General features: G+C 37.1%; 1 protein-coding gene across 1 annotated transcript in view; it reads left to right on the top strand.

Annotated features, from left to right (window-relative positions):
* The first annotated feature begins 2,302 nt into the window (after window positions 1-2,302).
* Mitf (transcription factor Mitf) overlaps window positions 2,303-15,981 on the top strand; it is a 42,837-nt gene continuing 29,158 nt past the window's right edge. The window contains exon 1 of the mRNA XM_028309308.1: window positions 2,303-2,568. Coding sequence (XP_028165109.1) covers window positions 2,513-2,568 — 56 coding nt within the window. The 5' untranslated portion in view covers window positions 2,303-2,512. The remainder of the gene's footprint in view (window positions 2,569-15,981) is intronic.

Genomic DNA, 15,981 nt, shown 5'->3' with positions numbered 1-15,981 from the left:
TAGTCCCTAAGTCGCCTCTTAGTTATCATTATTTATCATCATCATCATAATTTCAGCCACTAGACGTCCACTACTGACTATAGGCCTCCCTCAATGATTTTTATACTGGTCGGTTGATGGCTGCCTGCATCCAGCGGCTTCCTGCTACCTTTATGAGAAAGAGAGAGAAAGCTAGAGGATATAGCTATGTCCTACTAAAAGTTTAATTTTATGCTCAATTTACTAGTAGAATACTCTACGAACGCTGAACGATTCCCGCAATTAACATCTGACCTTGCCTCAGTCGTCCAACGCGTCCAAACCGATTCGCAGAACCAATCTAGCGATTAGTCGCGTGTAGAGCTTCATTCATGCTCTAGTACAGTGGTTCTCAAACTGTGCTCTCGGCCCCTGCGGGGTGTCCTACAGAATATGTCCATGTTTTATCAAAACCACTTTTGTAGGACAGATAAAAAAAAGGATTTCAAAAGGCTTTAAATCATGTAAATGATTTATCATAAAACTGTTTTTTTCTAGTCTATTTAGTGCAATGTTCCGTTCTCCAAAACGAAGCTACACGCTCTTCTATGGTTTCTTTGGTTGTCCAGTTTCTCTAACCTTCTAACATTAATATTATTCTATGGTCCATGGTTAAATTTAATATCTACATATATCCCCAAGATTTGAACAGAAAGTTAATTGACCGTCACGTTCTGATGATATCCGTATCTGACAGAAAATCAGCTGAAATCGCTGGTTTGAATTCCACGGAGGCAAAAGCAATGTGACAAACTGCTTAAAAGCTTTGTTTTGGGGCATTTTGTGATAGATATGGGACAAAAACAGATTGAGAATCTTGTTCCAGAAATGTAGAGTCATCGTTCCCTTTCGATTTCAATCGCGTGACGATTTTTATTACGATTCATGGTGCATCGTAATCGCGTCGTACACTCCCACAGCTGGACAAGGCCACGCGTGGACCGTCATCGCTAAGAGTACTTATGCTTTATCTTGATTTTCTTCTATTTAATTGTTTTATTCCGTTGTCAGAGCAATAAAGGTCGTAATGAGGTTTTTAATTCATGCTAATTATAAATGCGAGAGGAACTCTGTCTGTCTGTTACCTTTTAACATTTGGGCTAAGTTGTACCACCTTTATTTTAACCGTAAGTATAACCATAGTCTGTGTTTATAGAGTTTGACAAATTTTTGACGTTTGTTTAAGTAAACAGCGAACTTATTTATACGAGTATGTATTACATTTTCTAAGTATGATCAAGGCCGCAACTAAGTGCTCGGTTAGCGAAAGTACCCGGAAAGCTGCAGTCCGCGAGGAATGGCGCCGTATTACGAGGAACATCACTCTGAATCGTGATTCAAAATGATGACCACGACCACTCTGACAAGAGTGTCCCGACTGAGAAGAAGAAAATTACATTTTGCACATTGTATGTAAATAGTTTTGGACTCTGGGAAGGACGGGAGATAGTTTTTACCTCAAAAATTGTCTTTACATGGAATGAAAAAGGGGTAGAATATGAATTAAAAGTAATTTCATAACTTAGATAATATGGTGGTAGCTGCCAAGCAGATTTAGAACAAGCTTTGCGACCAATAAAACCGAGCAGAAAATTTTGCCCCCACTGGGAATCGAATCTGGATCTGAGATAGGTAGTCTTACCACCTATGAGAGACTATTTATGTCGGATTGCTTATTGTGGCACAATCAGTAATAGCAATGAAGGCTGCAATTCATTTATCATTTATTTACTTACGCATATACATAAATACCGTCATGGTGCGACGGACAGACGACGCGGAAGCCATGACCATAGGATTCCCATCATTACTTCCCATTATTACTACAATGGCGGAGTGTAATGGGACTTGTAGTATTACGACACTAATTAGTAGTAAATTAGTAGATGCTCAACGCATTTTAAAAGTGTTTGTTAGAGACAAATTATGTGTAATTTTGTTAATTTTGATTTAATTTGTTTTAAACGGTTTGTTATGAGTTTTTAGGTCGTCAAAGTAGCTTTAATTTTGGAGAGAGCATTCACAGTTGTTAAAAATCGACTCATGCGCAAAAACTACGAAAAATCATTGAGACATTTTGTTGAATGATTTCGTTCGTTCAGTTCAGCCGAAATACGTCCACTGCTGGACAAAGGCCTCCCCCAAGGATTTCCACAAAGACCGGTCCTGCGCCGCTCGCATCCAGGCACCTCCCGCGACCCTCACCAGATCGTCGGTCCACCTAGTGGGAGGCCTGCCTACGCTACAATTACGTTGAACGNATCAAACCTTTTCCAGATCAGTATTAAAATCAGTGTTACCTGAAGTGATTTGTGTAGTATTAATGACAAGTGAATCAAGACTGAGTTGACAATGGGGGAGGGTAGTTAGTGACGATGTGCACGAGGTGACGGCTGGACCAGCCGGTCTGGCTGCGAGGGGAACCCCCGGAAACATTCCTCTACTAAAAATACTGACCCAGGGCCCGGGAGAAAAAGGCAAGGAGATCTGCAAAATGACCAAGGGCCCTCGGAAAGTGAAGCTAGTCATTGTAGTCAACAATAAGAAAGAGTAAGTAATGCATTTTTATTCTTTAGATTTATCTTTAGGCACAATTTAAGTCGTCCATGTGAAAGATAAGAAAAATGACAAATTTTCAGTCGCTCATACGAGCATAAGTCTTTTCACACTAGCGATTTCACAGCGAGGCGAGATCGCAGCGTGCAGGTAACGAACACGCTCCGTTTTCGAGACGTGACATCGCCGTGTTCCAAATCGCCAGTGTATAAAGCAGCGCGCAGATTTATAAGACTGAGTTGCACCACCTTATTTTAACCGTAATCTGTGTGTTTTGTATGCAGTTTAACAGCCTTTTGACGTAAGATGATGCAACTCAGCCTAAGAATCTTGATTTAATATTAACTACCTGTTATTGTCGCCGAACAAGACTTTTGTGGGTAAACAGGATGCAACGATAGATATAAAAACCCTAATTAAGTCCTAGAACGAGTGCTTGATTTAACTGATTTGTTACCACGAATAGTAGAGTTGAAGTTGGTAGAGTCACTCCTAACAGAGTGCTTACCATGAGTTGAAATTAGGTGTGCTCGCTAGCAACTGCGTAAAAAAGTGACGCAAATGTATGACAGTTTGTACAGCGCCCCTGGCGGTTACTTTCGAGCTTTCTTCATAGATTTTTGACGCACTCGCTAGCGATGACGTATAATGTAAACTCATGGTAAAGCTGACATAGTTACACACATTCGTTGAAGACTAGTTTAAAGCGACGTATAATATGGAAATATCATTTGAAACTAGTGTTCAACGCGTCAGGGTTAGTATACAAATGGTGCGCTAAGACCTGAGCATTAAAATCAACGTTCTATACATATAACTTGAGACAACTGCGCACCTCGCTGGAATGCGACTCTCCCTCGCACTCACCCACACCTTCCCCGCGTTCGCCCCGTCCGTACCAGAGCGTCGGTGTGACGTCACGGCTGCCAGGTACGCAGTTAACTTGACCGGGTATGTCCTGAAACTATGATAATGACGTCTAATCATGATGATACTTAACTAGGAGTCACCTTGCTTTGCCTACCGTACCCACTTCTGCTGGCCGGATGGAAGCGATTTTACACTTATTACGCTTCTAATTAGCGATGCTAGATAATGAATTAACATATAATGGCACTGCTCTTGGTTCATTCATGAAGCCCCCATTCAGTTTGCAGAATTAAGGTTGTGTAGTTTTACATCAATGGCAAAGTACAGTCTTATCAAGTTATACCTACGCCCGTATTCACAACGCACAGCGTTGAATAGAGCTCTGTGATTGGTTCGTGTGTCACCCTGTGCGTCCACGTGCACTGTGAGACCTCATAGTAATGTTTGTGAATACGGGCGATAGTTAAGCAAAATAGCACTTATCAAAATTACCAAAGATACTACATCGTTTAGTTTGATATGACGTCGTTCATACGTTCGTTCGTTCGCTAGTTCCTTTCAGCCAAATGACGTCCACTGCTGGACAAAGGCGTCCCCCAAGGTTTTCCACAAACGGTCCTGCGCTGCCCGCATCCAGGCTCTTCCCGCGACCTTTACCAGATCGTCGGTCCACCTAGTAGCAGGCCTGCCCACACTTGACCTGTTCATACCCGTACGTTACTACGATCGAAAAGATAGTCATAGTTTAGTATTTATATAGTGTTATTTTACTTGTTACATGTTTGCCTTGAAGCACTACTAGGGAAAAAAATATGACAGAAACAAAAACAAATATTAAACGATTTTTCCTTAAACATTTGACGATTAAATAGTGTTTAATTTTTAGTTAGTGATTTTTGAGCAACTTTTATTTATTTTAACTATGTGAACCCCTTCGATCCAAAAACTATAGCAAGTTAGTAGGTAGGTAAGATAGATTTACATTATGGAAAGCTATAGGTTTAGCCATATTCGTACTGCTTCTTCTTACCGCCTATGTTCATCAGAAATAATTTAGGATTCTAATGGTGAAATAATTTTTCAAATCAGTCCAGTAATTTCGAAACCTTTACAATAAAAACAAACAATCAAATCTTTTCTCTTTAAATTCGTAATAATTACGTAGAAAAGTCTACCGTCCAAACGAAGAATGTAGAAGGATAATTTCATTCAAATGACAGAAGTAAAACAGTTCAAAGACCAAAATATTGTACCTATTCTTCACCATACATTGAATTTTTCCCATGAAAACCACCTGAAAATTGCAACCTCTGCCCTCAGAGTGAACACGGAAGCGGCACAAATTACACCCCGTACGTAATGCCTCTCACGGCTGCCCTTGGTCGAAGGAAGACCGTCATTACTGATGAAAAAGTGACGTCTGTCATCCGTGAAATGACGGCCTGTGTCAGTGTCAGTCGCGTGAGTTCAGTGTGTGTTCACTAATGAATTTTATACATACTGGTATGAGTACTACAAGTCTTTTCTACATAAAAACGTGCAAGCCTTAAAAATCTACACTAATTTAATTATATATAAGTTTTTTTTTGTTTGTATTTAATAGGCTCCAAAACTACTGGACTGATTGAAAAATAGTTTCACGAATCCTACATTATTTATGATGAACATAGGCGGTACGAAATTCGCCTGGTATTTTAGTATATTGAGAAAAAGCTCCATTTACCAATTTCTGCAGTGGAGATTAAATGATCAGATGATGAATAAAAAATTTTCCTAATTCATATAAAATTGAAACGACGCCGGCTTAACTAAAACTGGGCTTCTTAACATTTGACAGACTGCTGTGTTTTTTTGTGAACTAGATGGATATCTCTATGAAAGTTTAATTTTCTGCTCAATTTACTGGTAGAATACTCTACGAACGCTGAACGATTCCCGCAATTAACATCTGACCTTGTCTCAGTCGTCCAACGCGTCCAAACCGATTCGCAGAACCAATCTAGCGATTAGTCGCGTGTAGAGCTTCATTCATGCTCTAGTACAGCGGTTCTCAAACTGTACTAGTAATTTTGAGAATTTCCTTATTCCAGGACTTAGAGCGTACCCAGACAAATATTTCGACCCTGGACAGACTATCCTGGCGTTTAAGAACAAGGAGAGCTGATCCCAAATAATTTTAAAAAGGGCTAGGGAAAAAAAGAAGAAGATCCCACATAAAAGTGGTTTTGACACGTTGGATGCCACTCACCAAGCCTCAAGTAATAAAATGTCTATTGAGTCTAGTGTCTCATCAATCAAAACTTAACAAAATTATTGTAAAGGCACATCAAATTAATAATTTAATAGGTATCATTTACCTCTACTTTGTATAGGCCATTTAAAGTGCAACATATTTTTCCTCTACTACGCAATCCTTATAGTTACTAACTTCTTATCCTTTATACTCGTAAATGGAAAAGTTTGGATGTCTAGATGTCTGGATGTCTGGATGTTTGTTACTCTTTCACGCAAAAACTACTGAACGGATTTTGATGAAACTTTACAGTATTATTTTTTATGACCCAGAATAACATATAAGCTATAATTTATGACGATCTGTGACATATTAATTTCACGCGGGTGAAGCCGCGGGCAAAAGCTAGTTTAGTCATATACTTCTTTTCTTCATCCACATCCTCCTTTTTGCCTTTTTTAAATTAAAGAACTGTTTTGTGGCTTCTTTGATTGTTGTAGTAAATAGAGGGGGTAAAAACAGATTGAGAATCTTGTTCCAGAAATGTAGAGTCATCGTTCCCTTTCGATTTCAATCGCGTGACGATTTTTATTACGATTCATCGTGCATCGTAATCGCGTCGTACACTCCCACAGCTGGACAAGGCCACGCGTGGACCGTCATCAGTAGGCTTATGCTTTATCTTGATTTACTTCTGTTTAATTGTTTTATTCCGTTGTCAGAGCAATAAAGGTCGTAATGAGGTTTTTAATTCATGCTAATTATAAATGCGAGAGGAACTCTGTCTGTCTGTTACCTTTTAACACTTAGACTGAGTTGCATTTTTTTATGCATAACAAGGCAGTTGTTACTTTAACTTTAACAAGCGTCAGAACTCTGTCAAACTCCATACAAAAAACACCGGGTATTGTTAAAGTTACGGTTAAAGTAAGTTGGTGCAACTCAGCCTTAAACAGCATAGCCGATATTTTACATTCGATGGAAATTATTTGGTCCCTGGGAAGGACGTGAGATAGTTTTCATCTCAAAAGTTATCTTTAAATGTAATGAAATAGGTGTAGAATATGCATTAAAAGTCATTTTTATGCTTTTGGTAATTATCAGTTAGATAAGATGGCGGTAACTAGCCAAGCAGATTTAGAACTAGCTCTGTAACCACTTAAACCGTTTAGAAAATTTTGCTCCTATTAGGAATCGAATCCAGGACCTCTGGATCTGAGACTAACTACCTATGAGAGCCTATAATGTCGAATTGCTGATAGTGACACAATCAGTAATAGCAATGAAGGCTGCAATTCATTTATAATTTATTTACTTACGCATATACATAAATACCGTCATGGTGCGACGGACAGACGACGCGGAAGCCATGACCATAGGATTCCCATCATTACTTCCCATTATTACTGCAATGGCGGCGTGTAATGGGACTTGTAGTATTACTACACTAATTAGTAGTAAATTAGTAGATGCTCAACGCATTTTTAAGTGTTTGTTAGTGACAAATTATGAGTAATTTTGTTAGTTTTCGATTTAATTTGTTTTAAACGGTTTGTTATGAGTTTTTAGGTCGTCAAAGCAGCTTTACTTTTGGAGAGAGTATTCACTTGTACTTAAAATCGACTCGTGCCAGATACAGTGAAAAATCATTATGACATTTTTGTTGAACGATTTATTAAGCTCAAAAGCAATGAAAATTTCGAGAATTATTTTGAAATAGTCCAGCAGTGGACGGAGAGCGAACCACAGACCCTGGAAACGGCAATCTGATGCAAACACCATTGGGCTATTGTAGCCCCAAATAATAATAAATGATGTTTGCTTTGAAAACTGTTCGATTCTACTTGTGTGGTACACTGAGAAGTGACAGCCCTAAAAATAAGTATAGCATAAACAAAAAGTATTTCCAGTGATTCGTTACTAAAACAAAAACATAAGTTTAACTAGGATTAACTGAATTCCTTATCAGTTTGGCGAATCAAATCAAAACTTTATGGACGTGCCAAAAGATAGCGCAGGCGCCTGTCGCAAAGATAAGACAACCAAGAAAAGATATAGTGATATCAGTCCCACGCTGTTGTGGCTAAGATAAATTTTATTACGTATAATTTTTGCAGACATTATACCTGAAAGTTTGATGTTATATTTGATCCCTATCAAATAATTATAAATAGAGGCAAATGTCTACAAGTTGGTTGTCTTTGAATAACAGTCCGACTACTATCTATGAGTAAGGCTGAGTTGCACCACCTAACTTTAACGGTAACTATAACGATAACCAGTGCGTTTTGTATGGAGTTTGACAGATTTTTGACGTTTGTCAAAGTTAAAGTAAGATGGTGCAACCCAGCCTTGTTTTAGGTATATAAGTTTGCTTAGATTGCAGCTACAAAATTATTTATTTTCATAACATCCTCCGTGTAAAAGCTGCACACGTGACATTGGCGGAATAGTGTGCCCTCAGTGGCGAAAAAACACAAGTTCATCGCCATAAACCAAAGAAGAAGAAGTCTATTAATACTTAAGGCTTAACATCTTACAAAATATTTTAAATTACCCCCTATTTTGCTGTTATCAGAAATCATTTTGAAATCACAGAGCTAATGCAGAAATTCCAATAAATGTTCAGACATTACTATTTAAGATAACTTTTTCTCCAATATTTTTCGTTTCAACCAAAAGACGTCTACTGCTGTACAAAGAAAGAATTTTGGTACCTAATTCCTAAATAAATATTATAAGAAGTTACATACATAAGTAATTAAAGGAATTTTAAAACAATCAGTCGTTGTGCAATATTATGTCATGCATGCGGAATGATAAACTTGTCTTCATTATTATAATCGTGGGCAAAGGATTTAAATAAATCTAGCCTATTATTATAAATAAAAACGCCGCCATTTGCATGGCGATTTGTATTATTACGTTAATTGATGGCATTTATACAGATAAATAAACAATGGGACCTGTTGTTACTGACTGCAATAGGTGCTAGTAGAGTTATGTAATTTAATATAATATAAGTAACTAGCGGCCGCCCGCGACTTCGTACGCGTGCATCCCGTTTTACTACCTTAGGGGTAGAGTTTCGTCAAATCCGTTCTTAGCGGATGCCTACGTCATAACATCTACCTGCATGCCCAATTTCAGCCCGATCCTTCCAGTTGTTTGGGCTGTGCATTGATAGATCACTATGTCAGTCAGTCAGTCACCTTTGAGTTATATGTATATTTAGATTTATACACGTAAAGATGTGTGCTAGAAGGAACTGTCTGAAATGGTAACCAAGGGTTACGTACAGCCGGTTTTCCAGCGTGTGTTTTGCCCTACCAATCAACAAAACATGTCAACAATATTCAAAATTGCCTACAAAAATGTTAAATGTTGACATGTATTGTTTTTGTTGAATATGCAGGGAAAAACACGAGCTGTAGACCCGGCTTGCGAGGCACTTTGAACCTCGTAAGCGCCACAACTCGAACAACCAATTCATCGTCAAAATCGTTTCGTCTTCGTCAAAACCAATCTGGGATTATTTGTGATGAAGAAAAATGTTTGCAGATTTAATACAAGATACCCGAATGCACTTGTGTTGCCCATCAACACTACAACGCTTTACAGTCGGAGTACGTACCTACTGTATGGCAATAAAAATATATAATAAATTACAAGATGACTTGAAAATACTCCCACTAAACAAATTTAAATGCACTCTCAAACGATGGTTGATAGAAAAATGTTTTTACTCAATGGACGAATATTTTAATTATTTTAAATCGGGGAAGTTGTTGTAACCTTGATATTTATATTCTAATTTTTGACTACATACTCGGTGACTTTATTCATATCTAATATTTGTGTTCTATTTGATGTTAATAACTTTATTGTTGACATAATTACTTAAAATGACATTGTTTAAATTTTATATTTTTGCATGCCATATTCTGGTGAAATGTGTGATACTACTCTAATCTACTTTACCATCACTTACATGTACCACTTTCAAGCGAAATAAATGATTTGATTTGATTTTATTTGATTCGATTTCATTCCATTCTTTATCGGAAAAATAATCCACTGATGATGAAAAAAAAAGAATCGCACATGGTAACACGACAATAAAGTCGACACATATCAGACTGTTTTCTTGTAAAATTGCACCTTATTACCATGAATTAGATGCCGTGTTTACTTTCATGTGCTTCTGTACAGACACACACATCAGATTATACATTTCTGTTTTAAAATAGCCCCTATTGGTACCAAATTAGATGCCAAAGTGATTTCTCGTATGTGCCGTGGCCTGTACGTCAATTTGACGCGGCCTTGCGCCGGCGCATAACGCAGCCGTCACGCGAGCTTCGATGACTACGCCAAACAAGCTGTTAAATGGCGCTTAAGGACATCGTCAGGCTATGGAAGATACTGTGAAAAACGTGATAAAATCTTAGAGAAATAATTGAGCCAGCATGGTCAAATTCAAGAAAAAATGACTCTTTGTGCGTCTTATTAAATAGGGTAAACCGACAGTTATTGGGCGCTGCCAATCATTGGACAAAACGCCCTTCGAATGTCCATAAAATGAATGAATACTTATTCCTTCAAATGCAAATTACAACTTAACGCCCTTTTAACTCCAGCAGTCGGAATCTCTTAGTTGTTGAAATAGAAATCCTATTTTTAATTCAGTAAGTAACTGTCCAATAACTCCTATAAGTTTTCAATGACTGGCAGTTTACCCTAAGTATAGTATAGTTACATCATAAAACTCTCAAAGAAAAAAAGAAACGACTAAAAATCATAATCTTCGAACGTATTTACAAATTACTAATATTCTTTAAAAAAAACTGTGTCTTACCTACCAGCGCTTTGAGACTAATAACTATTTGGCTTGGACAAGAGACATGAAGACAGATATCTGACGACCCCGGACCTTTACTAACTCGAATGTGATATGAATCCAACAAGTTCATCTTAAATGCAATCAGATTTGTTCCAAGTAAAGAACACGCTAAGATTTATATCGTATTTTCGCTGGAAATGTCATTTCGGGGAATAACAATTCCAAGATCAACGTGTTACGTACGTTCTTAATCTTTATTATTGACTTTATAAGAAACAAATTAGCTTGAAGAAACTTAAGTTGTAACCAGAAAAATCCAGATCTTACCAGTTACCACATCAGGATAACGGTCACTCACGAATGTATCTACAACAATTGAAATTTGTATTCAGCAGCTGTCGCCTCGTACGCGGCCAAAATTGATGATTGATCATGTGAATATGGGTCAAGCAGACGATTCGAAAGCTGGATGCGTTTGTCATTACCGAAAAATTTGCGACACGAAAACTGAGCTGTAATTTGTGTGAAGAATTTTGCATGGGGCTTGCAATGAGGACTTTTGATTGCATTTGTAGATCCAACAGTGATAAAATTGCGCAAACACTACAATGGTTTGGACTTGACATCTGTAGGTGGGATAATGACTCCATAGAGTGGACGATCGTCCAGAAAAGAAGCAACCAAATCGTACTAAATTTAACTAAAAGAAATCTGCAGTATGAAGCTGAATCTAACTGTATCGTAACTTAATGTTTATAAATTCCCACTTGGCGGACTGACGATCTGGTGAAGGTCGCGGGAAGTACCTGGAAGCGAGCGCAGGTCGTGGTCGTGGAGAAGCCTTTAGTTGAAACGTAAAAGTATACAATGGAATTTAATATAGATATGACGGCACAGATTATTACGGTAGCAAAACTCTTTTATTAGATTAAGCCCTGCCTCTATACGTCTATTCATAGGTGACATGACGAGCTAGTAACTTCACAGCACAGTATGATAAATGAAAATTCGGTACACGCAAACGAAATCGCGTAAGCAAATGTTTACTTCTTCACGTTTTACTAGGTAGGTATAGTAGAAAGAATTCTTCTACGCTACTCGTTTGGTGACTACGTGTTTAGTTTAAGAATCATTTGATTGGCATCATTGATGGGTTTTGTATCGTATACAAAAGAAACTTTACTTTACTTTAAGGTGGTGTATGCTCTAATAATCTTCTTGTTAAAACAAGCGCCCTTTTTATTATTGCAGACTTAATAACTAACTAAAACTTATCCAGTACACGTTCCAATTACAACCTCAAGCTCTACTTACATTCTATTAAGAACCTAGAGGATTATACAGGGCGTGTATGAACATCCAGGGGATTTGAAAATTATAGGATCCTGAAATGGTTCGCACCATAGCTACCCCTCGTAGCAATGGTGCATATAAAGGTATACATTAACCCACTATGTTAATTCAAACTATAGATTCTGTGCCTTTCTTTAGCTGGGCATTCAACTCAATCCTTACAGATGCTCTGAGGTATGCGAATATTAAGTGAATTCATTTAGTTACTGCGAAAATTTAAGCGTTTTTTGTTCTCTGATTTTGACTCGTCAGAATTATTATGCAAATAATAATGTGACTTCATTGTTTATAATATGAATCATTTGTTCCTATTCAAAGTTATCTTGGAAATGCAACTTGAGTATTGTCATTGCAACCTTTTTGTAACTTCTTGCGGTTATCCGCGATTACCTGTAATAGTGACGTCACCCTCTGCCGACGTCAGAGCCAAAACAATTTGGCGTTTGTTTTTGTAAGCCTTTTTGTGAGATGCAGGATTTTAATTGGCTCATCCATGTGCCACAAAATGAAAAAATAAGGATGATTGCAAAATGTATTTCATTATTTAATCTAAATGCCAGTGCATTCTCTACCGGTCAACCAAGTCAGGCCGAGAAAAAAGCTTTTAAAAAACATTATCTTACACTACAATCTTACTCAAATTCTTTAAGATTATGTAGACTTTTTAAACGTAGGCAATAACGTTAGGTAAATCAACTTTGTATTATGTACTATCGGGGACTCTTCCGCCTGACCACTTTGTAGAAATTTTAGCGTAAACGCATCGCTCCGGTCACGTGCTCACCCCGTCTCTAATTGGTTACGCATTTTACTATATTTTTACTACGACCAATAAGAGACAATCAGGGCTTAGGTTGCAATACGAAATACCATTGTGCACTTTATTGTCATACGGTTAAGGTTTAAAACGAAATGTTTCTTTTTCTTCAATCTTTCTTAGTTTTAGGCTGAGTTGCGCCACCTAACTTTGACCGTAGCTATAACGGTAACCGGTGCTTTTTGTATGGAGTTTAACAGATTTTTGACGTTTGTCAAAGTTAAAGTAAGATGGTGCAACTCAGCTTTAGAATTTTAATAATAGAATTTGGTTACAAACAAATAGATAATATGTTTTTTTTAATATTGTATTTTTATACGAGGTCTGTCTGCTTTTTGCTTTGGCGAACTGTCGACATATTCTCTCCTTTGTTTTTTGTGCAGTTTTGTGATCCCTAACCGATTGATTTTGTTTTGTGTTGACCCGTGCTAGTAATTGGACTGTTTGATTGCCTTTTTATTGACCTCCGCGCGATTACTGAATCATGGCCTCTCAAAATAATTCTTAATTATTCTTATATTTAATTACAAACTTATCTATCTATACATTGTTAACTGTTTAAGTATTATTTAGTTTGAAGTTTAATTTTTATTGATTTAAAACCTTGTGTAAAGACACTTAATGTGCAATAAAAAAATAATTTGAAATAAAACTAACTTAATATTATAATATGTATTTATAATAACCAATGACCTGGATCATTGCTACCTAGTTACAATATTTGTATTAAATTGTAATAACGTAGATAAGTGTTTCTTTTAAACGGAAAACAAAAGTTGCTAATGTATTAAAAATAAATAGAAACCTATTATAGGTTTTTATTTACATTCAAGGATTTAAGAATGTTATTATGTAGCCAGATCTTACAATAATTGTTTTTAAGCCACAAATATTCCTTAACTATTTCCTAATTAATTCAATAACATATAGTTTATAAATTATAAGTTCCAAATAAATTAAATACCTATTAAACAAGTAAAATTCGAAAGTGACTGTATGATTTTGCATTTCTCGCCTTAACTAGCTAAACTAATATCATGAGATTTACAATCTTAATATCAACAATAATTATAGAAAGAGCTACTTTTTTCTCAGGAAATTGCACAGTTACCTCGGAATGTGCGATAGCAATTTTGTGACCCGAGCGGGCAATCGCTAGTTCAATTTTTACACGAAGCCCCATATAATATTTTGTAGCGATTCTTTATTGGGTTTCAAATTTGCTAAAATGCGACGTTGCCAAACTAGCGCCACGGATGCGGGTAAGCTAAGCAATACTCAATCCTAAACGCTTTACATAGAGCTTGGTTTGCTAGGGCAAACATCTACAGTGGTGCGCCGACGCTGCTTAGACCCGAAAGATGAATGAATGGGGGCGTAGCTTAATCGAGCGTGTGTGTGCAAACAATTTAGGCCCTTAAGGTGTCAAGGCGTCCGAGTCCTCGATAGTACCTATAAGCCTATGTTAAACACCATACACACATTTCATACACTCTCATACATCACCATTCACAATGCGAGTAAAGGGTATCGATATGTCTCTCAATTGGCGGTCAAGGCACACTCGTTGCGCGCGCGCACCCATACGAGTTTGTGAACTTGTGTTTTGTTCGCGCACTGTGTTTGTTGTGCACCGGTAAAACAAACTATTTAAATATACAGGGTGACTTAGAATTAGAGCATACGCCCGTATTCACAATCGATGCTTGCTTAAGTGAAGCAGTAAATCGAACGCACAGCGTTAAATAGAGCTCTGTGATCGGTTCGTGTGTCACCCTGTGCGTCCACGCGCACCGTGAGACCTCATAGTAACGTTTGTGAATACGGGCGACAATCTTGTAAGGGGTTATAGCACAGGTCATTTTCAATTTTTGTGTTTGTACTTATTTATTTTTTATAAGCAAAAGTCCTTTAGTTTAACCAAAAAAAAATCTCAAAAATAGGTACTAATCCTTTTTCTTTATTGTCTTTTGTCTCATATTAAAGGTCTAAAAGGTTTTTTTTTTCAATAATGGTCCAATTTTGCATAAGAGTGACCGTAAAAAAAAATGTTGCAAATTTACCTGTACAACCCCTTACAAGATTATGCTCTAATACCAAATCACCCTGTATAACCACTCTGTATTTATTGAATCTTAAAAAACTATCCTCTTTCTAGGTTTTAGAAGAGTTTTCCTGACCAAAAGACAGCCTTATAATACTTGTCCTATCTTGTCAATCATTAATACATTTTAATACACAATCAATCAAAGTTTGTCACAAGTAACATAGGTGGTCCACGATTTGTATGGGCGGTTCGCATTGTATTGTATGCGTAAGAGATAACTGTTGTCTAAGGCATGCTCTATCAATTGTATCTTTGTGTGTTTATGTGTTATGCAATGACGAAAATAGTTCACTAAGGGCTGATTTACTCGTATTAAGTAGTTAAGTGGGTAACTAAATCTTAACTTCATTTCAAGCGATTAAGTACTTTAAAGGATGATGGGCACAAATGTATGGAAAGTGGTACCCGCTCCAATAGCCATAACCAATATATATTTCAAAAGGCCTTTAGATGTAGGAAAATGTCTGCTATGGGGCCAGTTCTAATTCACGTTTTGAAAGCAGTAATTCCACTAAGTATTATATGAAAGTATAACACAATCATCCATGTATACGAGTATGTACTATGACTAGAATCTATTAATATAACTAAAATAAACATTCAAAAGGAAAGGATTGTACCTACGATGAACTACCCAAGCTATTAGCCCTTTATTCGCTTTCATCATCATCATCATGATCATTTTAGCCATAGAACGTCTAGTTGAACATAGTCCTCCCCCAATGATTTCCACAATGGCCGGTTGGTAGCGGCCTGCATCCAGCGCCTTCCCGCCACCTTTATGAGGTCATCGGTCCATCTTGTGGGTGGACTTATTGGGTCTTGTGGGATTATTCGCTTTAGCAATCCATAATAAAACCCTTAAGAAGTAATAAAACTCTAACCCCTTTATTAATAAAAGTTACACCCTAGTTGAACTCTGGCTTAAATTGTCATTTGGTATGGAAATGTCATTTTAATCCAAGGTTTCTCCTAGGTGTAACTTTTTATTAATAAGGCGGTAGTAGTTCTTCAAATAAAAATATTTATTTCACAATTATCCCAATCAATAATTATAGAGTTAAGGAAGGATGCTGGAGCAGTAAACACTTCATGCCTCGCACAACCTAAGTACATACTATGGACACGTATGATACTTAGGTTACACAAAAAGTATGTTTATCTTCGAACGCAACCAGATCTGA

This window comes from Ostrinia furnacalis, unplaced genomic scaffold, assembly GCF_004193835.3.
Source record: "Ostrinia furnacalis isolate ACB-3 unplaced genomic scaffold, ASM419383v2 OfSCF2702, whole genome shotgun sequence".
Taxonomy (NCBI): domain Eukaryota; kingdom Metazoa; phylum Arthropoda; class Insecta; order Lepidoptera; family Crambidae; genus Ostrinia; species Ostrinia furnacalis.
Note: the sequence above shows the minus strand (reverse complement) of the source record. Positions and strands in the feature narration are given on the sequence as shown.